The 27,493-nt window shown below is 38.3% G+C and overlaps 1 protein-coding gene across 6 annotated transcripts in view; it reads right to left on the reverse strand.

The window, feature by feature from the left end:
* Positions 1-27,493, reverse strand: part of PKHD1 (PKHD1 ciliary IPT domain containing fibrocystin/polyductin) — a 456,881-nt gene that overhangs the window by 172,902 nt on the left and 256,486 nt on the right. For all 6 annotated transcript variants that reach the window (XR_004285058.1, XM_032340236.1, XM_032340237.1 and 3 more), the window contains one exon: positions 2,157-2,294. Coding sequence is in view for 5 of the 6 variants with exons in the window: in XM_032340236.1 (XP_032196127.1) it covers positions 2,157-2,294 (138 nt within the window). In the remaining variant the exon portion in view is untranslated. The remainder of the gene's footprint in view (positions 1-2,156; positions 2,295-27,493) is intronic.

The raw sequence follows: 27,493 nt of genomic DNA on the forward strand, positions 1-27,493 counted from the left end.
GGATGGTTCAGTATTTGCAAATCAATCAGTGTGATACATCACATCAACAAAAGAAAGAATGAACATCATGTGATCATTTCAATAGATGCAGAAAGAGCACTTGTCAAAATACAACATCCATTCATGATATAAGCTATCAACAACAAAGTAGGTTTAGAGGGAACAGACCTCAACATAATAAAGCCACAGATGAAAAAATCCACAGCTAGCATCATACTCAATGATGAAAAACTGACAGCTTTTCCCCTGAGGTCAGGAACAAGTCAGTGATGTGCACTCTCACCACTTTTATTAAACACAGTATTGGAAGTCCTAGCCACAGCAATCAGAAAAAAAGAGAAATTTTAAAAGGTACCCAAATTGGTAAGGAAGAAGGAAAACGTTTACTATTTGTAGATGTCATGATACTATATATGGAAAACTCTAAGGATGCCACCAAAAAACTACTAGAACTGATAAATTAATTAGTAATATACCAGGATATAATATCAATATACAAAATCCCATTGTATTTCTATATACTAATAATAAAGTACAGAAGGAGAAATTAAGAAAATATTCCCATTTAATTGCACAAATAATAATGAAATACCTAGGAATAAACTTAATCAAGGAGTAAAAGACCTATACTCTGAAAACTATGAAATCATAAGGAAAAAAATTACAAATGACACACAGCAATGGAAAGATATCCCATGCTCATGGATTTAGAGAACAATTATTGTTAAAATGTCCATGTAACTCAAGGCACTCTCCACATTTCATGCAATCCTTATCAAAATACCAATAGTATTTTTCACAAAACTAGAACAATTAATCTTAAAATTTGTATGGAACCACAAAAGACCCTGAATAGTCAAAGTAATCTTGAAAAAGAACAAAACTGGAGGTAACACAATCCCAGATTTCAAGATACACTACAAAGCCCTAGTAATAATAATAAAAAAAAAAGTATGGTACTGGCATAAAAACAGACACATCAATCAATGGAACAAAATAGAGAGTCCAGAAATAAACTCACAATTATATGGTCCATTAATCTTCAACAAAGCAGGAAAAGATTATGCAATGAGAAAAAGACAGTCTCTTCAACAAATGGTGTTGGGAAAACTGGACAGCTACATCCAGAAGAATGAAACCAGACTGCTTTCTTACACAGTACACAAAAATAAACTCAATAAGGATTAAGGACCTAAATGTGAGACCTAACACCATAAAAAATCCTAAAAGAGAGCATGGGCAGCACCCTCTTCGACATTGACCATAGCAATATTTTTCTAGATATGTCTCCTATGGCAAGGGAAACAAAAGCAAAACTAAACTACTGGAATGACATCAAAATAAAAGCTTCTGCATATCAAAGGAAACAGTCAACAGAACTAAAAGGCAACCTATTAATGGGAGGAGATATTTGCAAATGGCACATCTGACAAAAAGTTAATATCCAAAATATATAAAGAACCTAAGACACTCAATATTCCCCAAATGAACAATCCAATTAACAAACGGTCGGAAGACATGAACAGACATTTTTCAAAAACAAACAAACAAACAGATTCTTACCTAGACAGAACAAACTGGTGGTCACCAGAAGAGAGGTAGGTGGGGAGAGAGGTCAAACAAGTGAAGGGGGATTAAGAGCACACTTATCATGATGAGCGCTGACTAATGTATAGAATTGTTACATCACTAAATCATACACCTGAAAGTGATATAATACTGTTAGCTATACTGGAATTAAAATTTTTTTAAATGTTTTGGAACTAGACAAAGGTCATTGTTGCACAACAATTGATAATTTGTTCCTTCTGAAAGAGTGGGCCATAGGTAAATTCTTGTACAAAGGACCAAAGGCCAGAATTGATCTGTGGCCTGGAGGAAGCCAGGAGCCCTGCCATGAGAGGCAACATGGGAACCATAGAGCCAGAAACATGGCCTGATGACAGTGGGTGGACAAAAGAATGACCCATCAAAGTCACCTCTGTCTGTGTTGTCCAAAGCTTGTATAGGAAAAGCTTTATCAGTAAACTCACCCCCTTCCCTTAACCCTCTCCATACTCTGTTAACCAACCTGCTGGATGATATCACCAATTCTCAAGAACTTTCTCACAGAATTAATTCCCCTTAAGTTCCCAATCCTTGTGCCCTGTACTTACCAACTTTCAGCTCCCCGCCAGCAATGACCATGCACGCCACACTCAGAACATTGCTTCTGTCCACAGGGAATTCTAAAGTCCCCATCACATAAAGGCCTCTGAGGACTGGGAGATTTGTATCCACAAGGACCGTCCTGTCTGCAGAAGAAAAAGAAGTTGAGCCGACATATAACCAAAATAAGAATCACATTCTCCCCTCCAGTGGTTTACTCTGTGGTTCCCCAGGTGATTCAGGGGCTGCTCACACTGGGCCTCATGCCAGGACAGGTGTAGCAACTAGAAGAACAAATAGTTTGTTAAAGACTAGGTCTTAATAAGGAACAGGAGGGGAAAAAATACTACACAATTAATAAATTCTTCTATTGCCAGACAAACCAAGTGTTAAGGCCAAAAGGCAGTGTTTATGCCCTAAACCTCCAAGCCTGTATATATATATATATATATATAGAGAGAGAGAGAGAGAGAGAGAGAGAGAATCCTCAAGCAAACTCCCAGCTGAGCACAGAGCCCAAGGTAGGAATCAATCTTCCAATATTGAGATTATGACCTGAGTTTAAATCAAGAGTGAGATGCTTAACCAACTGAGCCACCCAGGCACACACCCCTCCCACCCCCTCACCCACCCCTTGCCAGTCCTACTTTAGTGCAAATACACTAAAATTTCCCTATCTTTTGTCCCTTCCCTTCACTTTGGCCATAATTTCAGGGAGGTAGAGAATCACAGATATGACCTTGGCCTCTGAAGTCAAATCCTAGGGTGTTTGTGAGGCTGAAATGAGTTCATAGATCTAAAGTGCTTACACAGTACTAGTGAGTCATTCTCAATCTCCCAACTCAGAGTGAAATTTACATTTCCTGATTTACATTTCTACCACACAAAGTAAAAGTCTGGTGTGTGCTCAAGAAATGCTGGTTATTTCCTGGCACCTGGGTGGCTCAGTCAGTAAGCCTCTGCCTTCAACTCAGGTCATGATCCCAGGGTCCTGGGATCGAGCCCTGCATCAGGCTCCCTGCTCAGCAGAAAATCTGCTTCTCCCTCTCCCACTCCCCCTGCTTGTGTTCCCTCTCTTGCTGTCTCTTTCTCTGTCAAATAAATTTTAAAAATCTTAAAAAAAAAAAAAGAAAAGAAAAAAGAAAAAGAAATGCTCAGTATTTTCATTACTGGCACTGTTCTCACTTAGTTTGGCGTGCTTGTAGATGTCATTAGACAACTTAAAACCATCACTTCATCACTCTTTTCATAAAGTTTCCATATAACTTCAGAAGAAAGGAATCATAGATTTTTGTCTAAAAGTAACAATAAGGTGATACATGAATAAAAATTCTCATTTAAAAGAGTAAATATTTCATGTATGCCAAAGTATTAAGTGTTACTTTCTGAGGCTTAGTAGTAATTCAGCACAAATTAAAGATCTCAAATAAAAGTTCCCGCTTGAATTTCAAGTACTGTAATCACTGACACATGTAAAGGTTTTAAGGAATTTTGTTAACATAATCTCATGTCTCATTCCAGGAAACAATGTACCCTGCTGTTCTTAAGGACCTACCCTCCAAATTAAAGTCTCAGAGGCCGTCTTTCCTCGTCCCCAACAAAGACTCTATGATTGTAAACCAACTATTTCCTTTTTCCTCCTGAGTTCACAGTTAGACTATCTTTTCTGGCCTCGTTTGTAGATAGACAAAGCCACATGACTAGCTGTAGTCTATAAATTGTAGACAGAATTGAAGTGGACATCTGTAGGCCTAGTCCATAAATTCTCCAGGCATGGCTGTTGTCCAACAGCATCAACACCACCCACTCACCCATCAGAATCAACCCAAGTTCTAGCTCTGCAGGTAAGACATTTCCTGTCCACTCCCCACTGGGCCCACCACTGCCCCCATGGAAATCTCTCTACCTTCTGATAACAGAACATTAAAACATATTATCATAAATACATCCATAATTAGTGTATGTAAAGAGGTAACTGTCACTGGGCTGTTCCTCAGTGTAATTATGCTTTTCTCACCTGCTGTAACTTTCTTAGGGGAAGAAACCGTCTGTTCAAAAAATCCCTCATGCCTACTGGACATCAAAGATAAAATTGTGTTAAATAAACCTTGCTCAGATCTGCTGAGTTTACTTCGCTACACACCTTAAATTCAAGAACACATTAGGAACTAATACAAAATGAACAAACAGGCTAAACAGATAAAAATACATATTTCAATTTCATTTCAGGTACTTTAAAAAATTCAAACAAAAGACTTAAATATCAAGAGGATGTTCTAGGTTTAACACACATTTTGTGACTTCATGAGTTTTATATGATTTCAAAAGCAAGATAGAAATTATTTCAAGTCAGCACCTTCAAAAAAAAAAAAAAACTAGAGTTCTACACCAATGGCCTTTATCTCTTCCAACATATGGCCCAAACTACCAATGTTTGGCTGCTGAGCTTGATTGAACAAAATGATTAAGTTGCTTCAAAAAATGTTTTCCTTCATTCACAGAGTACTCACACACCTAAAAGCATGATATTAGGCTTCTTTTTAACAAACTTTCCAAGTAAAATATGACGATAACACAGAATCTAAAATTTTCCTTTTGGTCTTTATCACATAGCCTTCTTAGAAGAAATTTGTCCTTTTAATTGCTTTATCCACTCCAAATATACCAACAAATTTCACACGAATCATATATAGCCTAACTATTGTAAGCTCCATGAGAACAGAAACCATAGCGGCATTCTCACTTTTATTTTCTGAGGAACTTGAACTATAGATATTCAGAAATAACACCAAATAACACACACACACACACACACAAACACACACACACACACACTCCACACATAAAATCTAATACCTATTCAAGGGGAAGTATAGGATGAAGACAAGAGTAGAAACATTGCTCTTACTGCTTTCAGTGTCACCTTTCACTTGGAAATTTCCTGTCTAGGGGAACCTGGGTTGCTCAGTTGGTTAAATGTCTGCCTTCAGCTCAGGTCATGATCCCAGGGTCCTGGGATCAAGCCCCACATCAGGTTCTCTGCTCAGTGGGGGGCCTGCTTCTCCCTCTCCCTCTGCCTTCTGGTGCTCACGCTCTCTCTCTCTCTGTTAAATAAATAAATAAAACCTTTTTAAAAAAGAATGAAATTTCCTGTCTATTCATTTTTCTCCTTTCTTTTCCTTCCCTGTGATGTGTCAAATCTTGTTGGGTGGGAGGAAACTGGACTTGAGTAAGACATGTATCCTATCATCAGATAAGGACAGATAAACAAATAAGTATAATGTGATATACTTGAAATGATAATACAGTTGACCCTTGAGCAATATGTGTTTGAACTGCATGGGTCCACTTATACACAGATTTTTTTTTTTTTAAATATAGTACAGAACTTCCTGCAAATGTCCTCATCTCCCTTATGATTTTCTTAAAACATTTCCTTTTCTCCAGCTTACTTATTGAAAGATTATAGGAGATAATATATGTAACATACAAAATATATGTTAATCGACTATTGATGTAATTGGTCAGGCTTCTGGTCAACAATAGGCTATTAGTAGTTACATTTGGGGAGGATCAAAGTTATATAAAAATTTTTGACTGCACGGGGTATAGGATCAGCACCCTAACTCCCATATTGTTCAAGGTTAATTGTTTATTTTTTCATTATATAGAGTTTGACCTCATCTTTACTCCCAACTACTTCAAAATGGAAAGTCTATCAATGTGCCTAATAACAAAATTCTGCTAAGATGAAAGAACCATATGTCCCATAAATATTTCTATAAAGGAATTTTCATATCACTGTAGCAGACTACAGCTATCATTGTTAAGTAACAAAGGCAGAAAAATTCATTCCAATGTAGGCTCCACAGCAGATCAGCTGCAGGTCCAAATTGACCAACCTTCAACTATATAATGACAGCTTATAGTGGATGTCTCTCTCTTCCAGGTGTATAAAAATAGGATCAATATGCCACTTTCTCTGAGCAGCTTCACTTCCATGAAATTACTCAACACATTCCAGAAAAAAAATCACCCCGAAACAGTTATTTATACAACCCACTTAAAAACATGAACAATAGGCTACCTCTAAATTAACTGTGGCTCGCTGCTTTCCATCTTGCCTTGCTTTGACCAAGGCTGTTCCATCCTACTCTGTCAGTGACCAATCTATCCTACTTGAGAGAATGAGCACGGGCATATGGAGGGAACCATCTGGAATTTCTGTTGCTTGATGGGAGGCTGATGGGGGAACAGATCTGGGAAGAGACTCCAAAAAGAATTAACGAGTACCAGAGGTAATTAAAGACTGCTTTTTCCCCCCAAAGGAACTCAGGACCAGCCTTGGGGTGGCACCTCTTGGTTCCAAATTATACCGCCTTTCCACTTGTTCATCTATCAAGCGTTAAACATCCTACCATCTTTATTTTAACATCTTTTGCCAAGCAGTGTTTTCTTTCTCCCTTTAAGAGTTGTATTTTGACAATTATAAGGACAAAGCTTTAAAAATAGTATCTGGAAAGTTAACACTAAGGAGGAATCACCTGAATTTCCCCGTGTATCAAATACAACAACAACAACAACAAAGACGTTTTAGTCTTCTCTAAAGGCATGAGCTACCCTTATAACCAGAAAGCCTGAACCAAGTCAAAAGGCAGAAGTCTCTGACAGAGGCCTAGAGATTCTTCTGTGTCAGGACTAGTCTCGTTACAAAGCATTCCATGTCATTTCAACACTAGATTTAAACTCTTTTTTTTTTTTTAAAGTGAAGCCAGGGAGTCAAGGTCACTATTGTGTAGCATTCCAAGGGTCTAACACTTGTCTAAATCCTGTAGAAATGAGATCAAGGGCGAAGGGCACAGATCCTGGGAATAATGATGGGGTCACATTAACAGGCATAATTTAGGGTAGGCCGACCCACTGCTTGTATGTTATTCACTGTATCAGGCCCCATAACTTAGGTGGTGAAGACAGTTTCCATTACAACCATGTTATTGTCAGAAACACAGCTTACAACCAACTATGGACATAGGTCAGACTTCTGAGGGAGCGTGATGGCATGCAAGGGCAGAGCAGGACACACAAGGATTATTTGAGGGCTTGTCATTTTCCTGTACCTTCCATACTTAGCAGTTAAACACAATTGTTTTCTACATTCACCCTTACCCATAACACTTTCCCATAAATATACGAAGCAATGGAAAAGTAAGTCTTTGAAATAGTGATTGGTGGTGTTTCCTTTCCTTTGTAGTCTTGCTTAACTTTTGGTGAATCTAACGACTTACCCAATATTCTGTCTATACAATTTAAGAGAATGGCTGTTGCATTCAAAGAAAGTACTCCTAAAATAGAAGGGGATTCTCATACATAAATAGTTCACAGAGATGAAAATTAAGTGTGATTGAAAATTAGTCTCAGGTAGACTAATTTGCACAGATGATGGTATTAGTTAATCAAGAAGTCATTCTATTGTAGAAAAATCAGAACAAAGAACTGCTAGAAGGTAAGGATGCTTTCTTTCTACAAGAAAAGTATTTTCAAAGAGCTGGTAACTTTATAGCCTACCTTTTTATCAAATCCACACAGGTGGTTTCTTTATTCTGTTCTATCATTTTTTTTTCAACCTGGTCTTAAAAATAGGCAGAAGAGGCAGTTTTCAAAGTGCCCAGAGGCACATGATTCAAGACTGAAAGCCAGCTTCCCTAACACCTTGAAGAACAGCCATCTGCCTGCCTGCATGTGGGCAAGGTGGGAGGGGGTACTTGGGGGAGGGGCAGGTTTAACTTTGGATAATAAATACCCATCCCACTCCCCCTGCACACTCTCTCTCTGTCTTTCTCAGTCACATACAGACATGCATAACTCTTAGCGTAGAATCAACATTTTAAATTATGATATTTTAATTGATCAATAAAATGTTTAACATACAATGTTTATCTCTTCCTCTAGTCTATACCATCTGTTCTTCAAAAATATTTTGAATCTATTTAATAGGAAGGTCTTTAAGTAAAATTACCAACTGTATCAGGTCAATCCTCTGAATCCCAAATTCTGAAAGGAAAATGCCAGAAGGTGCTCTGTTTTCATAAAAATAGAAAAAAATCTGTACCTTCTCTCATTCCAGGCTTTCTTTGTTTTATTTTATTTTATTTATTTATTTTTTTTAGATTTTATTTATTTATTTGACAGAGATCACAAGTAGGCAGAGAGGCAGGCAGAGATAGAGAGAGAGAGAGAGAGGGAAGCAGGCTTCCTGCAGAGCAGGGAGCCCGATGCGGGGCTCGATCCCAGGACCCTGAGATCATGACCCAAGCCAAAGGCAGCAGCCCAAACCACTGAGCCACCCAGGCGCCCCTTTCTTTGTTTTATTTTTTTAATCTTAAGATGGTGCTGTGCTAATGTTCTCTCCATTAGAAGGCAGAGTGACCAACCTGGTGTTGCCTTTTTTAAAAAACAACCTTAATATTTAAAAATATTGATATATAACCATCCTACAAAAAGCTGTACATATTTCATGCACACACCTTAATGAGTTTGGAGATAGGTATATATTCATGTACACGTCACCATAAATCCCTCCATCCTTTCCAAAAGTCCCCTCCAAACTTTTTCTTAATTTATTATATTATTATTTTGTGATAAGAACACCTAGCCTAATATCTACCCTCAAGGAAAATTTTTGATAAAATACTGTGAAATAACACAGCATTGTTTCCTGTGGACACTGTTGCACAGACGACCTCTAGGATCTATTCATCTTGAAAAACTGAACTTTGCACCCTTTGCCTACTGCCTCCCCATATCCTCCTCCTCCCAGCCCCTAGAAATCACTCTATTAAAAAAGAAAAATAGGTGAGTCGGTGAGATCTCATATGTAGAATTTAAGAAACAAAAAAATCATAGGGGAAAAAAAGAGAGAGGCAAACTAAGAAATAGATTCTTAACTCTAGAGAACAAACTGATGGTTACCAGAGGGAAGATGGGTGGGGGATGGGTGAAATAGGTGAGGGGGAACGGAGGGCACTTGTGAGGAGCCCCGGCTGTTGTATGGAAACCCTGAATCACTATCGCTTTATTGTACACCTGAAACGAATATCACAATGTGTATTAACTAACTGGAACTTAAATAAATATTTTTTAATTAAAAAAAACTTCAAATTAAAACATGGACAAAGGAACTGAAGAAACATTTCTTTGAAGAAGACATACAAATAACAAGTAATATAAAAGGGCACTCAACATCACTAATTAACCATCAGGGAAATGCAATCAGACCCACCATGAGATATCACTTCATACCTGTTAGTATGACTTAAACACACACACACACACACACACACACACACACACAAAGTTTAAAAGTATTGATAAGGGATTAAAGAATAGGTGCCCTGGTGCACTGTTGATGGGAATGTGATCGGTGCAGTCACTCTGAAAAACAGTGTGCAGTTTCCTCAAAGAATTAAACTACCCTACAATCCAGTGACTGCACTTCTGGGTACAGACCCAAAAGAAATGGCAGCAGGTTCTCCGAGAGCTAGCTACATTGCCATGTTCATTAGTGGTGCCATCTGAAACAAGGTCCATGGTACTCTGATTGCTTAGATGTCTTGAGTCCCGAAAAGAAATCTAGACCTTTTAATCCCCCAAAGACCTAAAAGTGAAAGTATACATTTTGATAAACTTGAGATCAGATTTAAACTATAGTTTGGCTTTACCCACATAATTTTATTACCTCCATAGATCAGTGATGAATCTAGACTAACCATAAGCTGGTGGACAAAATCCCTCTTCAATCATTCTGGTGAATGATAGATATATATGTGGAAAGGCATAAACGGGTAACTCTCAGGCAATGGAATTATTACATTTTTACATGTTACAATTAGTGTCAAAGCCAAAGGAGGCACGGAGCTTATTTTCTTGTGGGGTTTTTTGTTTGTTTCCTTACAAAATAAAAAATGAGACTCATTGCTAGTTAACAAATATATTTTCATACTTTAACACTGAAGAAAAAACATAAATATCTATAAAATAAAGGATTTGTTCCTGAAAGAAGCTATTCAGACATAGGCCTATGTAGCAAACATTCAATTCATTGAGTTTATTTCCCCCATCAAATATTTTCTTATTTGAAAATAAACCCTTTCTGTCTCTGCTTGACCTGAAAGAAGGCAATATGTGCAGAAGAGGGTGAGATTTTCATTTTTTTATGTTTCTTTTTTCTCAAGCTTTCAATTGTTTCTTCTGACTGGGGGTGAGGGGAAGCCCAAAACTCTAAAACATTATTAAATTTCTTAAAGAAAGTGTTTACATCCATTTTGTTAAAAAATTATATCTGTTATTTCATAAATACATAATTAATGCTTAAGATGGAGCTTATAATATAGTACCTGACTAATAAATACTGAGTAAATAACCTCTATTCTACATTTTAATATATTGTATCAAAATTTATATTTTTTGGACAAACTAGTCTATATTTTATTTCCTAAATTCATAAAGTACTTATGTTCTATAAAATGCAAAAATTACTTCTGTAGATACTTCTCTGTTCTTAACGGTCCCATAGCTTCCATGGTTACATTTTCTAGAAATTCCCAAAGTCTTTAAGAATGTTTTAATAAATTCCAATAAATAATTATATTTATTCAATGCAGAGAGTTCTTGCTTGAGGTTTCCAAAATAAGTTTTTTTTTTCTTTTCAGCATAACAGTATTCATTGTTTATGCACCACACCCAGTGCTCCATGCAATACGTGCCCTCTTTAATACCCACCACCTGGTACCCCAACCTCCCACCCCCTGCCCCTTCAAAACCCTCAGATTGTTTTTCAGAGTCCATAGTCTCTCATGGTTCACCTCCCCTTCCAATTTCCCTCAACTCCCTTCTCCTCTCCATCTCCCCATGTCCTCCATGTTATTTGTTATGCTCCACAAATAAGTTCTTTTCCCCTTAAATTCAAATAATGTCCCAGAGACCATGAACTTTCCTAGAACTTTTACTTGCAATGCTAAGCATTTCAATAATAATATCCAGATCTTCCAATCTCTGCCAAAAGTCCAATGCTCTAAAATATCTCCATGTTGCCTGGCAAAGGTACTGAAATCCCCATCTTTAGAGTTAACCCCTTTTTTTAATCACATACCTAGAATTTCCTAAGAGAACAATGATATGTAAAGAAAAGCATTGTTATTGACCAATAAATATATGCGTTCATCCATTCATTCACTTAGCAAATATTATCAAGTTGCCTTGCCAGATACTGACCCACGCTAATGAAACAAATATAAATAAAACAAGGCTCTCACCCCACATAGAGGAATGAGTATTTTCATGAGATTGATCAGGTGGAAGGAAGTTGACCTGAATGATTTTTAGTGTTTATTTCTGATACCCACCCAAATAATCATGGCAAGGCCCAGGTAATGCTTCTTTGTTTTGTTTTGTTTTGTTTCTGTTTCTGTTTTTCCATTTTATTTTATTTTATTTTATTTATTTTCAGTATTTCAAATAAGGAAGACTGTATCTGTTTAGCTCTTCCGTCTAGTGCCCATCCATCCCTGGGAACTCAATGCCCTCATCTGCTCCTACTCCCTATTGGTGAGAATCCCACTGATGCCCCCATCTATCCACACCACACACATATCTGGGTTCTAAGTGGTTCTATAGTTTCAGTATCTTCTCAAAAGTGTCCTCATTCTTTCCAGGCTCCATTCACTGATACCTGACTAATAAAGAATTAGTGTAGGACAAATACACAGGCTGATTCATCTCTTACTATTTGCCCCAAAAGCAATCTGGTACAATAGAATGCTCACCAGACAAAAATTCAGACAGACCAAAGTTGGAATCCCCAGTAAGTCATTCCTTGAAAAAAATTGCTTAGCTTCTCTGATTTTCCATTCCTCCAGTGCAAAATAAGAGAAATAATACCTCATGGAGGGGATAGTAAGGGTTAGATGAGATGCCACATATAAAAAAGTATTACAGTGCTTGGCACATAACAGGCATAAATGATTAGCTATTGCCTGTCTTGTATATCCAATACATATTTTGAGTACCCATTCTGTGTACCTGTTGCTCTGCTGTTTGGTGAACCAGAGAGGCATAGTCCTTGCTCTTGTGATATAGAATATTCTAGAGAAAATTGACATTTAACCATAATCACACACGAATAACAATATAGCACAAACTGTGGTAGTGATAAGAAGGAAAATGCATGACGCTAGGGTACAGCATGCTCTAGAAAGAGAATGCAGTAGACATGAAAAGTGAGAGATGGGAAAGAGCCCCATACATTGAAAAGACAGAAAATCCGCAGGAGTGCCTGGACTATAGACACGGAAGGAGAGCAGTGAGCGGTGAGACAGGAAAGGTAGGTGAACAAGCAGAGCAAGCAGGATTTTGGAGGCTCTGTAAAGATTGGAGACTTTATCCTAAGAATGACATTAAGCCAGGAAAGGCTTGTCAGTGGAGAGATTACATACACAATCCTAAGTAAGTTAAAAAGATCACTTTGGTTTCAAGATCAGGAGGAGGAAAACAGGAGGGATTCCAGGGGTTCACCCAAGAGGCGATAATGCATTGAGTAGGGTGGTGAGAGGAGAGAAAAGAAAAACAGTCAGATTTGACAAAGAGCTAGGAACAGAATGCACAAGACTGGTCAAAGTATCAAGAATGACTCAAAGCAGTCGATAGTGGAAAATGATGCCAGGTCCCAGAATGGGAAAAGCTAGAGGACAAGTTGACATCTGGGACTGGCAGCCTCAAGGGTGGAAGTGGATACATACAGAGAATTCTCTCTGGGTTGTTCAAGTTTGAGATGCCTTTAAGTCATCCTAGTAGAGATTTCAAGTTGACAGTTGGACATATGGGTTTGATACTTGGAAAAAGCAAAAAGATCTCACTGACTCCCAATGCTATCTTAAGGTTGATGACTATCAAATTTAAGTTCTCAGGAATCACCAAAGAAGCAAAGATAGAATGAGGAGAGAATAACCAGAATCTAGAAGTTGATGAGCGCTCGAGGGAATAATTTAAGTCATATAGACATATAAAAAGGTGGATGTATGCTGCTAGATAGTATCTTGAAGGAGGGAAAGCCTGCAGACAAGGAGCGAAAAGAGACACCTGAGGTACCTAGAAAGAAAGACTGGCATTGGATACAGAGGACACTATGTGACACCAACCTTTGAGAGAAGGTCAGGCACTTTCTCCATTAGAATGGGAGAGAAGATAGAAGCATGTGCAGTCCATACGTACTCCCCTCCTTTCAAGAGGAAACTAAGGCTTGGTATGAAACATAAAAATTAAACACCCTGGGAAAATGGTGAAGTTAGGACACACTTCAGCTTGCCTTTAATCGGTAATAGAAACATTTGACTCCACCACCAGCAACCAAACAGAAATGACCTCTACTGCGAAACTCTTTGTGTGAAATAAATCTATATACCAGGGTATTGGGCTTAGTATCGCCCCAAGAAACTGTGCTACCTTAGCAACATCTGAAGGAGATTCTTTTTTAAAGTAATTGATGAGAATTAATACATAAATATGAGTGACTGCTATATAAATACATGAAATTCTTAGTGATTAATGCATGCGTGTACACACCCACATATCAAACCGAACATATATTTTAGCCAACCATCCATTTCTCAAAAAGAGACTGGTTTCTTACTACAACATGGATGAACCTCGAAAATATTATACAAAGTGTAAAAAGGCACTGTATAATTACATGTATATGAAATTCTAGAACAGGCAAATCTATAGAGACAAAAAGTAAATTAGTGGTTGCTTGGGGCTGGGAGAGATAGAGGAATTAGAGGGTGATTGCTGAGGAGTCTGGGCTTTTTTTTTTTTAAACTGGGTAATGAAAATGTTCTAAAACTGAATAAAGTGATGATTGCACAACTCTCTCTCTCTCTCTCTCTATATATATATATATATCAAATATATATATATATATTCTATCTATATATACCCAAAGTCATTGAATTGTACACCTTAAATGGATGAATTGTATGGAATTTGAATTATGCTTTCAATAAAGCTCTTTAAAAATGAAAAAATAATTAATGTATTAATATTATGGGAAAATCTTCAAATAATACCTTTTAAAGCAATATACAATACAGTTTATAACGTGCTATCATTTATGTAAAGAAAATGGTTAAGGAAAAATATATGTATATGTGTGTGATTTAAAATTATTTTTGTATGTCTCTGGAAGGATACCCAAGGAATTAGTAACATTGTAGCACTGTTGTTTTTAGGAAATGAAACCAGATAGATGACAGGATGAAGGAAGAATTTTCAATGAGTATTTTTTGTGAGTTCTTTTTTTTAAAATTTTGAACAATATGAATGCACTATTTTAAAATATTTTAAAATTTATAACCAAAGTTAAAAATAAACTGGTTATATCTGTTACTTTCTGTAGGCAAAATTGTAGTCATGTGTATATATGTATGTGTCTGTGAGAGAGAGAGAAAGAGGGAGAGGGAGAGAGATTGAGTCTTTTCTCAAATTCTCTTCTTGTCTTTGCCAGACTTACAAATTTTTCCCACTGCTTACCAGTGTCTGGAGGAAAAGAGTTAGTTATGCAGTCTCTTATGTGACTTGCCTTTTTTGACTTTCTATTTCTAGTGTCTTTAGTTTACATTTTGGTATGTAGTGCTCCTTTCCCATTTATTTCCATTTTTGCCACTTTTATATGCAGGTATTTGTGAAATGCCTCCTATTGCTGAGTATCTGTGAATCCAGGAAAGTTTGACTCTGCCACAAGGATTAGAGTTTGGTACATTTAATTTGTTCTGACTTCAATTTTTGCTTGCTAAATTAATATTTGGACAAAACCAAACTCCAGTACCTTGCAGAGGTTATACTGCTTTTCAGAAAGTTCTCAGTATTGTAATTTTACTCACCCAGAGTCACTGGAGACAACTTAATAAAACAAGGACTCACCAGTAGGCAAACAAGGAATTGTAAACACAAACATAAACGGAGAACCATAAAAGCTACTGAATAATCAATAATCAATTTAATAATCCCAAGAACCAATACCAAAAGACACAAAACAAAGCAAATAGAAGGATCTAGTTTGAACATATTTCCAGAGATATTTTAGAAACTATATCCATGGGGGGGGGGGGGGCGCCTGGGTGGCTCAGTGGGTTAGGGCCTCTGCCTTGGGCTCGGGTCATGATCCTGGTGTCCTGGGATCGAGCCCCACATCGGGCTCTCTGTCCGGTGGGGAGCCTGCTTCCTCCTCTCTCTCTCTGCCTGCCTCTCTGCCTAACTGTGATCTCTGTCTGTCAAATAAATAAATAAAATTAAAAAAAAAGAAACTATATCCATGGGAAATAAAAAACCCAATTAGATATATGGTATTTTTTAAATTATCATACAAAAATTTTTATTGAAGTATAACTAACATACAGTGTTATATCATCAACAATTTTTTTTAATCATTAGACTGAGTAAATAGTACAATGGATAGTGCTAGAAGTTTGAAATGCAAAATCAAGAGATTCTACCCAAAACAAAAAGAGTAAAAAGATAGAAAATAGGGGGGTGGGGGAAAGCTTATAAAGCAATTAATATACCCTAAAGACCTAACATCAATCTGTTTACATGTTTCAAAAGGAAAAAAAACTAGCAAAATATCAGGAAGAAAACCATTAAGGAAATAATTTATCGTGGTCAAAGAAAGATACATCCTCATAATAAAATAGTCCAGTGGGTAAGAGGAAATCCTTTAAGTTTTCCAAAGATTAAAACAAATTACCTACAAAAAATAAAAACCAAATGGAATTCAGTCTTGTGTGCTAGAAAACAATAGACAAGATCATCAAAGTTCTTCAATTGTTCACTGAACAAATTACTAGAAGATACGTGTCAGCAAACAAAAAGTAAATCCAGAAAAGTGGAAGATGTGTGATATAAAAAAGGTAGGATGCAGAGCATCAAGTACAAGTTATAGATTTATAACTGTTAATGTATAATGTTAATAATGGAACAGTTTCAACTCAACCCTCATCTATAAAGTATGGATAATAATCATACATATCCAATATATCTAATAAGATTATTAGGAGGATAAGAATGTCAATGTATAAAGCACATAGATAGCAAACAGCAATCCACAGTAACTGCTAACTTTTATAATCTCAGTAATCTGAGCTAATCTGGGAGCCAAAAAAGGATAAAAAGGATATCTAACTTTATTTTTTCAAAGATTTTATTTATTTTTTGAGAGAGAAGGAGAGAGCATGAGCAGGAAGGAGAGGAAGAAGCAGGTTCCCTGTGAACAGGGAACCCGATGCAGGACTTGATCCCAGGACCCTGAGATCGTGAGCTGAGCTGAACTCAGACGCTTAACCCACTGAGTCATCTAGGCACTCAATACCTAACTTTTTAAAATTAACATTCTCCTGATTAGTAGTGAGGTTCAGAATTTTCTTATGGTTTTTTTTGGCCCTTTTGTTCATTCATCTGTGGTGGTACTTAGTGTTTTTCTTTTTTCAGAAAAAATGCATAGGATTTCTTTGTATATTGTAGTAATATGTATTGTCATGTACTGTGAATTGCAAATACTTTGTCCTCATCACTTGAATTTTAGCTTTGCATGCAATTTTTTTGATCATAGGGAAGTTTTTAATATTTATGTAACCAAATTTTTCCATCTTTTCTTTTCCTGCTTCTAGAACAAAGGCCTTACACAGAGTATGAGCGAGACTATAAAAAACAGTCTCCGGATACTTTTTGCTACTATATTTTTTTGTAAAAGCAAAAAACTGAGAAAAATTAAAATCTTCAGTGTTTATCAGTAAGATCATCTTACATTCCTAATCTGGAATATCATGCAGCCATATAAAAAGGACATGATAGCTTTCTTTTCACTGATATGACAGGATCACCAACACAAATTATTAACTTTTCCAAAAGTCACGTATGAATACTTAGAACATAGCTTCATGCTGAAATGAAGCCATCCTTAGCATGGCACGTAAGATCTCCAGTCAGACTTTTGGGTCCAAATATTATCCCTCTACCGATGAACTTTACAGTCTTTAAGTCTCAGCTTGCTAGCCTGATAAAGAAAGATAGTAATAGTGCCCAATAAGATGGTTATAAGAGGGTTACAAAGTGTATTCATCTTAAATGCTTATGATGGGAAAGATTTGTAGCAGTAATTTAATAATAGTAACAGTAATTTCAGTACGATTTTAGTAATAGTATTACTAGTAATAACGTGTCCTTTAAAATAACAAGAAAATAATGGGAGTTCAGCTTTTTTTAATGTGCCAGGCATTGCATTACTATTTTATATCACTGAACCTTCATAAAGATGCTGTGATATCAGCATCTAATTGTAGTAGCAGTAATTAATGTATGGTATTAATAGTAACATTACTAGTAATAATATTCCCATTAAAATAATAAGATAATAATGTGAATTCAGCTTTTTTAATGTGCCATGCATTGTCTTAATAAATATGCGTATCACCAAAATTTCATAAAGATGCTCTGACATTAGTACCACGTTTTACACACAAGGCAGCCAAGACAGAGAGCAGAAGTTCTTCAACCTGAGCATGTGTAAGAATCTCCTGAGATTGTGTTAAAATACTAGTGCTCTGCATTTTGGGTGAATTCTGCAATTAGTAATAAAACAGGGTGTCCATGGACCTCACTTATAGTAACATTCCTGACTTAAAGTAACATTCCCTAGACTTATAATAACATTCCCTAGACTACACAACCAGTAAAGACTGAGTCAGGACCAAATCCAGATCTGTCTTATTTCTGCTGTCTTATCCATACTTTCCTTCCTACCCTTTGTACCCAAATAAAGGAGTAATACTTTCCTTTCTTTCCTTATACACCCAATTTCATATACTATTGGACCTCCTTACAGTTAGTTTTGACTTCTGTAAATTTTTTCTTTTATAAAAAGTTTAAATAATATGTGAAAAATCTTTCCTGTGCAAAATAATATAAAGATACACAAAGCAAAATATCAAAGAATTCCTTAACCTCTTCCTGTTGCCCCCTCTTGGATAACTGCTATTCTCAATTGGGCTTATATTAATCTTTCTAATGTGTGTTTTTACTTATATAACGTATAGCTTTTCAAAACTATTGATGAACAGAGCACTTTGTCCTATGTCAGGCTCCATCTGAATATTCTGGCTCTGGGCTCTGAGTATTGTCAATGTGTTCTGTCTTTCTAGAGCCTTGTATTTACATAACTCATGCTCTTCTCTGGCTCAAAAAATTAAATTTAAATACCTCTGCTATTTTCTACATCATTTCTTGTTGATAATTGCTTATGGCTTTCTGGTTTTAACTAGACTCTGACCACTCTTCTTCAAATAATCTGAGATCTTGAAGGGCATGTTCAGCGCTTGGCACCAATAATCTGTCATGTTCCTTATTAACGTGATTGATTTGCATCTGCCTGTGATGGGCGATGGTGGAATTATATGGGAAAAGAGAAGATAGTGAAACAACAGAGTTTATAAAAATTGCGGTGAAAGTTTTCCTCCCAGAATGAGCTGAACTCAGCCCCGTGTGGCAGAGCTGTTACCAATGAATCTTCTATTTTCTTTTTGTCACCTGAAAAACCTTGGCATGAAGATATGGACACCTTTGGTCCTAATTCTGCAATTCCCTGGGGGGGGGGGGAGAAATGCACATTTCTCACACAGCTTTGGGGAAGAGACTCATAATAGTACTTAATGTATAAAAGCTGTGATTTCCATGCAAACTGCTGCTCTCCCAGAAAAATGGAAGAGCCCTTTTTAGCAGTTTAAAATCCTTTAACTATTTCCTTCCCTTCTTACTTGAACTGTGGGGCTGGCTTGCTCTGCCTCATCTCAAGTGATACTTCCAGACAAATAAGATAATTCAAGAGGTGTGAGAAGCCACTTTAATTCATTTAGACCCATAAGACACCATTAAATACACACCAGGCACAAACGCGAGGAGCATAAAGGACTCATGACACCTCTCTAACCCCCCAGTTACAAGTGACTCCCTCACCAGTACCACGATTAAGACTTTAACTTTTGGACAAAGAGCAAAACTTGGGTTCCTCTGCAATAGCCACTGTCCAGGCTTTAATTGGGCACCGGCGTGTTCTTACACTCTTCCTTTTGTAGTTTCACCGGAAAAGAAAACAAACAAAAACAGGTGCACGCACACAATGCAAATGAGGAAAGGTAACCTCTGAAACTCTTTCACAGCAAACAGAACTTCCTCAAGCTGCTCACTCGCTAAAACCACAGGCGGTGTGTCAACCACCTAGATGCTAAGCCGCGGGAGGCCTGCAGGCTGGCGAGGCTGTAAATCCCCAGAGCGCTCCAAGCTCCTGATTGGCAAGCCGCACCAGGCCCCTCCCTCCTCAGGTGTTGATCCACGGGAGGCCCATCAACCGTTCAGGTGGAAGGTGCAGGAAGGAGGGAGGAGGCAAGCTGTGCGGAGGAGCAGCTTGAATGAGAGGCCACCGGTTCCCCGGGGGAGAAGAGAAATGGGAGGCACCTACTGGGAATAGTAGAGTTGTGGGAACTTCATTAAGAAAAGGAATGAGCAGGAGCTCTCTTGCGACTTCCTACCTGTGGGAAGCCCATTTCACAAAGAACAAGTGTCTGGTTCAAAGGTTCTAAATGAATCCTGGCGCTGAATGGTTTCCAGACTGGGTTCCTTGGCAGACCACAGGGGCTCCCCAACATGGTCAGCACCTCCCAGTCAGTTGCTAAGGTTCTTAGGGACCCACCAGCCTTCACCCATCCCTTGTTTGACAAGATTCTCAGCATGCTAGTCTCATCTCTCTGTGGAAAGGGGAGGGGAGGAAAGAGGGGAGGTGGGGACAGCTAGGCACACCAGAAAGGAAAGGAGAAGTAGCTGACCCACCCCAGAGGGGTAAGCAGATGGGTGTGATTAGGCCACTAAGGCACATGGGGAAGTGGTTGGTGATGAGGCCAGATCACAGTGGGCTCTGTAGTTGGAACTAGTGATTTCAAGATCTCCCTTGAAAACACTCAGAAGCTTCTGAAATAATATGCAAAATCAATACAAAAGACCCAGGCCTGGGGACACCTGGATGGCTCATGAGGTAAAGCCTCTGACCCTTGACTTTGATTCAGGTCCTGATCTTAGGGTTGTAGGATCAAATCCCGTTCCTGTTCCACACTCAGCACAAAGTCTGCTTGTCCCTTTCCCTCTCCTCCTTCTCTATCATAAACAAAACCTTAAAAAAAAGAAAGAAAGAAAGAAAGAAAGAAAGAAAGAAAGAAAGAAAGAAAGAAAGAAAAGAAAAGAAAAGAAAAGAAAGACCAAGGCCTTAGGAAAATTAAAACTTGCTGCTTTTGACCACTTCAGTTTTCCAGATTTCCATAAAGGTTAACTTACGTTTAAGCTTCTTGAAGTCAAATTTCTAATTTTATATTCTATCACCTAATTTTAAAAGCTTCTGTAAAACCATATACATATTGAATAATGTGTGTCATATACAGCCCATATTTTACTAGTAAGTACTTTTAAAGAGGATTCTTACTATAGTTACTAAATAGTACTGTGGTATTAAAATTCAAATAAATGCCAAATACTCCTGCTCTAAATGAATAAAATTTTAATCACCTGTTCCCAATATTTATTTATAAATTTAATGATAAATTTATAATGTAATATATATTATCTACATCATCAAACATATACAAAGGTATAACTTGCAAGGGATAGGATAAAAAACAAATTAAAATAAATGTTTTAGGATTTTTCTATCTGTTTTTCCACGGATTGACTTTCATGCCCCATTTTGGAAGCCACTCCATTAGACAGCTAACGAATGTGTGGACTCACCTCCCCTACACTCATATATATGCATGTAGATAAGATGTCCATTACCATTCACAAAAGCAAACCAACTAAATGAAGGCAAACAGAGATAAGGAGAGTAATCACAGATGGTGATGATGTAATATACTCCAGTCCAGCTAATCTCTGTGTAGCTCATAAGAGATTGAGGCAACAGATCATAATTTGACACCTTGTCTCAGCCATCTGGGGTCATTATAAAGCTTGAGGCTAGCCCAAATTATGAAACAAGCTCTCCATCCCCCTATAGCACAAGGAAAGCAACCCGGGTGATCAGAGGACTCGAGGCAATATATTTCCCCTGAGGACTGAGGGGGAGTCATGGGCTTCCAGGAGAGCCTCTGCCCTCATACTACCAGAACTCTATAATCTCTGAGACAGATCTGTATTTCTAGGAGCTGGTTTTCCAGTTGTCCCTCAGGAGGATCTATCTAGGTGTTAGTATTCTGGGACCCACTCTACGTCAGAGGAACGTGGCTATATTTCTCTGCCAGAGTTAGCACGGATGAGCTTGAATCCTACTCCCAGGATCCCGCCCACTTCCCTTTTCCCTGGGATTTTGGAAAGAAAAACTGCCACCATGGTGAAGACTGGAATTATAAACACCTGTGTCTGTGAGAGGAGACTGTTCTAGACTGTCATTCCCTAGGTGTCTCAAAAAGAAAGCACTTCCATACCCTGGCCCCTGGACTGTGATGGGCTGAAGGGAGAGGAAGGGATTTGGCACGTCGGTGTCCACACTCTGATTCAGAACTAGAGCCATGTCCCCCAGGACAAACAGCCAAGGCATTTGCCAACAAGCGACTCCTCCTGCTGATCGATCCCACGTCCAGTAGCTGCACCATCACTATGGATGGAAGAGAGGGCCTGGGATTTAATCAGAGTTCATCCAGTTCGCTAGTCACCCACTCGCTCCCTCATCCACTGACTTAACGAAGATGTGAAGTGCACCCACACTGTTCTGGGCTATCCTGGACACTGGGAGACACTGATGCCAAGGTCTTGTTGGTACCAACAATGGGCCCCAAGACAGCAGAGCGAAGCTGCCCCGGATACTGCCGAGCACAGCCCAGCCAGTCCTGACACAGCGCAATGAGTCCGCCACCTTTGTGCAAACCCTCCACGCTGGCCTGATGGCCACGTCTCTCCACCCACTACTGAGAAATGCAGTCAGAGGGATTAGCCACTGTGGTTAAACCAGACAAAAACCTGCTCGATCTAAGTAAGAGGGAAGTTTTTTAATCCAGACACTAAACAGCCATCAGGTGATGCTATCATGTAAATAAAGAGAGGCAAACAGATGGCTTCAGACAGGATCCAGGGCTGGCAGAGCGTCACTGATGTTACAAATGAAGAAAAGTGAGGACAAGCCATTTGACGCCGGGCAGGCACACAGCAGCCTGACAAATTGAGTCCTGGTCTTAATAATACATCCATTGTGAGAGGCAGTCACACCTCACTTACAGACTGGGTTAACCGAGTGTTGTTACTTTCTAAATATGGGGATATGCCTCTGATATATTCCTACCTTTCCCTTGAAAATATACTTGACAGTGTCTTTATCTCTTTGGATCACCAGGTTTAGACCTGTTATCTGTGTGTATCACATTCTTTCAAAGGCTCTATTTTGATCCCTCCCAAATGTATAAATAGGGGTAGAGTCATGAACTAGAGAGACCCAAGGGATCTGGAGGTTTGGATTTGAACCTGTGCCATCTCTACGATCTCTGAGATTTGGGGGGCACCCCTTTTGGGGTCCATTTTTCTCAGCTGTAAAATGAGACGACCAGCTGATTCTTAGTATTTCCCCTCTTATTCCTTAGTAAAAAACAAAAACAAAAACAAATAAAAAACCCCCCAAAACAAAAAACCTCCAATTTTTAGCTGAATATCTTGTTACCTAGTCAAAAGATTACATTTCCCAGCTTCCTCTCCAGTTAATTAAGTTTTGGCCAAGGTAAGTTTTAGCCAACAATATGTAAGAAGAAGTGTCATGTGTGACTTGTAGGAAAAATTCTTTTATACTGCTGCTCAGAATGTGGTTGCAATGGCTGGAGCTCCAGCAACCATCTTGGACCACAGAGTGACTTTGGGAATGAAAGCCACACGTGGTGAAACAAGAAGATAAATGGAGTCCAAGCCCCTGACTCTGTAGAACAGACTGCTATTATTAAGAAGATTTAAACTTCTATCTCAGGTCTTTGTTATTCACAGAAGACCTAATCTTACCTAATACAAATGAATATGCAACCCCATGGAGCCCTTGCAAGGATTAGATCAAATGTGAGATTACTTTGTACTCAGAGTGTTCCCCCAAAACTCTAGCATCAGAGCTGCTCTATGAATAAAAGGATTACATGCTTAAACATCTTTGAGAAATAGCACATACTATTTCCCTTCTGGAAATTACACAATCCGTATCCCTATATAAAAAGGCTTTGAAAAGACCAGGTTCAAAGAAGTTATTCTTCAGTGTTTAGTCCAAAATTTTCCAAGCTCACTTGACTTTGTTATCTTTCTCCCATGTGATACTTATAAAAGAGCCAGTTTCACAGGAAACAATTTGAGAAATTCTGGATTCATTTATTATTAATAATAATATACAAATGGTTGTTTTTAGCCTTACAATATGGTCTATCTACTTGAATTCCCTTCCTTTTCAGTCCAGGCCCTCATGATATATGGTTTCAGAACTTTCTAAATGTTTCATACAGAACAGTTGTTAATTTTATGAGTTTATAATTGTATGTGTGATTACATTTCTGTCTCTCATACCAGGCAGTAAGTTCCACGTAGGTATTACAACCGTTTTGCATACCATTTTATCCCCATTATAAGGCCAAATGCCTGGAACATAATAAATCATGTACCCAGTAAATATCTGTTCAATATATTCATGATTCCTGAACTCTGCTTTAGTATCAGGCATAGTGTGCAAACGGCATAACAGAATAAGTGTAAATCAATTTGGGGGGAAAAAGATCCAATGTTGACTTTCAGGGGAAGTTTTTTGTCACTTTTTGCTCTCTTGGATAGCATGGAGGCCATTAACTCCTCTAGGGCCGATGTGGAATCCTAATGGACAAGACCTTATTTAACCATACAAGAAATCCTGAGTAATATTGGCCCAAGGACAAAACAGGAGATTTTTAATGTGTTTTCAGATAAAGGGGGAAAAAAATTCTATCAGAGTTGTCAGGAGGACCCCACAATGGGGCTCAATTGGCCTGGTTATCCAAGATGGATCACAGATGTGGCTGGAAATTGGTGTTGCCTACAAGCTAGCATGTATTTGGGGCCAGCAATCAGTGTGAAAGACATGGCCTTTCCACATGATCTGGAATTCCCATAGCCTAAGCCTAAGGGATTGAAATGGGAGCATCCCAACAGCAAATAGGACATTCAGGCAAAAAGATCTTAAATAAGGGTTCTTGTGACTTTACCCTCGATAGTCCCAGGACATCAGTTCTACTATGTTCTATTGGCCAGCTCAGATTCAAAGGGAGATGAGTGAGCCCTGACTTCTCCAGGAGAGGAACAGCATACAATTATAGGGAGAGAAGGAATATATGGCAATGCTTTCTGAAGAATAGCTACAACAATATTTAAATTATGATAGTAATCAGAATCAGCACTAGATATTATCATTTAAAGCTCTAATAAAGAAGCATAAATATCACAAATTTTATTTTTTTATATTTTGATAGCAATATAAATATATAACTGGTTTCATTCATAATCCTATTTTTAAAAGATTGTATTTATTTGAGAGAGAGCATGAGCAAGCATAAGCAGGGGGCAGGGGCAGAGGCAGAGAGGGAGTCGGACTTGGGGCTCAATCCCAGGACCCTGAGATCATGACCTGAGCCAAAGGTAGAGACTTAACTGACTGAGCCACCCAGGTGCCCCTATAATCCTATTTTATCTTATGCATGGAAAATATTGTTATGAGAATGGATGTAGGTTTCACCAGACTACCAATCAGACCTGGAGCACATGAAAAGTTAAGAACTCCTGGATTGGGGGCGCCTGGGTGGCTCAGTGGGTTGAGCCGCTGCCTTCGGCTCGGGTCATGATCTCAGGGTCCTGGGATCGCGTCCCGCATCGGGCTCTCTGCTCGGCAGGGAACCTGCTTCCCTCTCTCTCTCTCTCTGCCTGCCTCTCCATCTACTTGTGATTTCTCTCTGTCAAATAAATAAATAAAATCTTTAAAAAAAAAAAAAAAAAGAGAACTCCTGGATTGCATAAAAGCATGGTGACTCAGGAGTTGACAGCAAGCTCCCTATGCTCTTTCTGTCCTGCCGAAGGGCCTCCTCACTGGACACACTTCTTTTATGTATAAAGCTCTGCATATGAAGAAACTCCAAAAGCAACCTCAAGAAAATATAATCAACTCAAGAAATGGCAGCTATACCTACTAAATCAATAGTTGGGAAATCATGAATTATTTAATTCTACGTTCCAAGAATATCTGCATGGGAAAACAGACCATGAAGTAAAGAGAAAAAAGATGTAATTCAATTAGAGCAAGTGAAAAAAAAAAGCCCTGCTCTATATTAAGGACACCATGGCAGCTGTTCCTTACTTGGCTCTACTTCCCCAGCCCCAACCAGGAGGGCAAAATGCATATGCAATCATTCAGATCCCCGTCGCTTGTAAATTCCTGTGTCTCTTCAAAGAATATTAATTCCATGAGACAAATTTCCTGAGGGAATAAAACCAGGTAAAATATCAGTTTACTTATTTAAAGCATGAAAAGCTGCATTAATTCTCAGCAAATTTGTAGAAAGGCAAATGATAGAATATGGGGTTATAGGAACTTAAAAAGTGATTTCTTAATGGGCTGACTAACCCATCCTACTTTGCCATAGACTGTCTAGGTGTTATCACCGAAAGTCCCGGATATACCAGAGGAGCTGGTCATTCTATTTACTAATGACTTTAAAGAAATTTGTTCCTAACATCAACACCTGAAAATAAATATCAAAATCTCTGGCTGCTGCTTTCAGTATCCTGAAGTTGAAAAGAATTGGAGGTTCTCTGATGATGCTACCTTTCTTAAATATGACCTTCAACTCTTCATAAGAATTATACACAATCCACTAGATATTTGTAAAAAAATTGTCTCTTGTCCTATTCTCTGTTTCTATAATACTATACCCCTTTAGGAAATGACAGTTGATATCATAGAGATTATCATCTATTTTCCCGACCTGACTGAACTGTACAAATTGACCTATTCTATTGTAATTAACCTATCATAGGAGCCTATTAATTTAGAACACTTAGTATTCTAACCAAAGCATGACCAGGAACAACTTGTTTGCCACCCTAGAAGTGCTGAGAGTGATTGCTTTTAGTTTTAACAAAGATATGGGGGTCCTTAAAGACACTGATCTCTACAAGGGTTTCCACAGGGATCCAATGTAGGTGTGTGAAAGTGTAAGACCAGACAAGCATTAGATTTTGCATTTCACCTGTAGCAGCTCCCAAGGAGCAGGCAGTTTATCCTCAGGCAATTTCTAAATGACCAATCCCCCTTGTCCTCCTTGGAACATTTACTGTCAACCACCCCCACCATCTTGTGTTGCTCTTTCCTTGCCTTCTGCTATCTTAGCTCACGTCCTAGTTTCACGATTGCTCCTTCTCTGGTTTCTTTTCCTGCCACCTAAATTAGAATCTCTTCCAAGATGTTGTGTCCTACCCTCTCCTTGTAGCCATGTGTGATGGCTCTCCTATTGGCTCTAACCCTAGTTCAATCCCCAAGGATTCCTCAGTCAACTCTTCTGAGGATTATCATATCTAAGTCTAGATTCCCAACCAGCTTCCCTCCCAAACTTCTGGCCCACATTTCCTGTTACCATTCAAGGCATCTGCACATCAAGTTTAGTATATGTCTAAGGGACATACACTAAATCTATTCCTTCCCCTGCATCCTCTCTCTTTATTGATGGCATCCCTAGCAATTCACACATGCACAAGAGCTCTGAGTACTCTTTTCAGGCTCATTCTCTCTATTCTTCACAATTAATAAAAGGCCAAGACCTTCCAGTTCTGCTTCCCACCACAGTAGCATGTTTCCATAGCAACCACCAATGCACGTATGCTACTATGAAGCTGGTAGTTTATACTGTCAAGGTCAAAGTATACTTAAAAATACTTAGGAAAATAATGCACAGTATTTTTTAAAAAGTACTATGATACTATGCACAGAGGTATGCAGAGGTTATGGAGGAGAAAGAAGTTGTTATAGCAAGAAAGATATCACATCTATTGAAATTGAAGGAAAAGCACCATGGTTGTTTTATAGGCATACCCATTAGATTGAAACAGAAGGTGCCTGGAAAGGTCCCACTTCTGGAAGCCTGGAGTCAGGAGTTTGTAAACTGATAAAAGCAGTGGTTTTCCAGTTGGGGATGACTACCAAAATAAGCCCTGGGCCTCTTAGTACCTCACA

Source organism: Mustela erminea, chromosome 4 (genome assembly GCF_009829155.1).
Source record: "Mustela erminea isolate mMusErm1 chromosome 4, mMusErm1.Pri, whole genome shotgun sequence".
Lineage (NCBI taxonomy): Eukaryota > Metazoa > Chordata > Mammalia > Carnivora > Mustelidae > Mustela > Mustela erminea.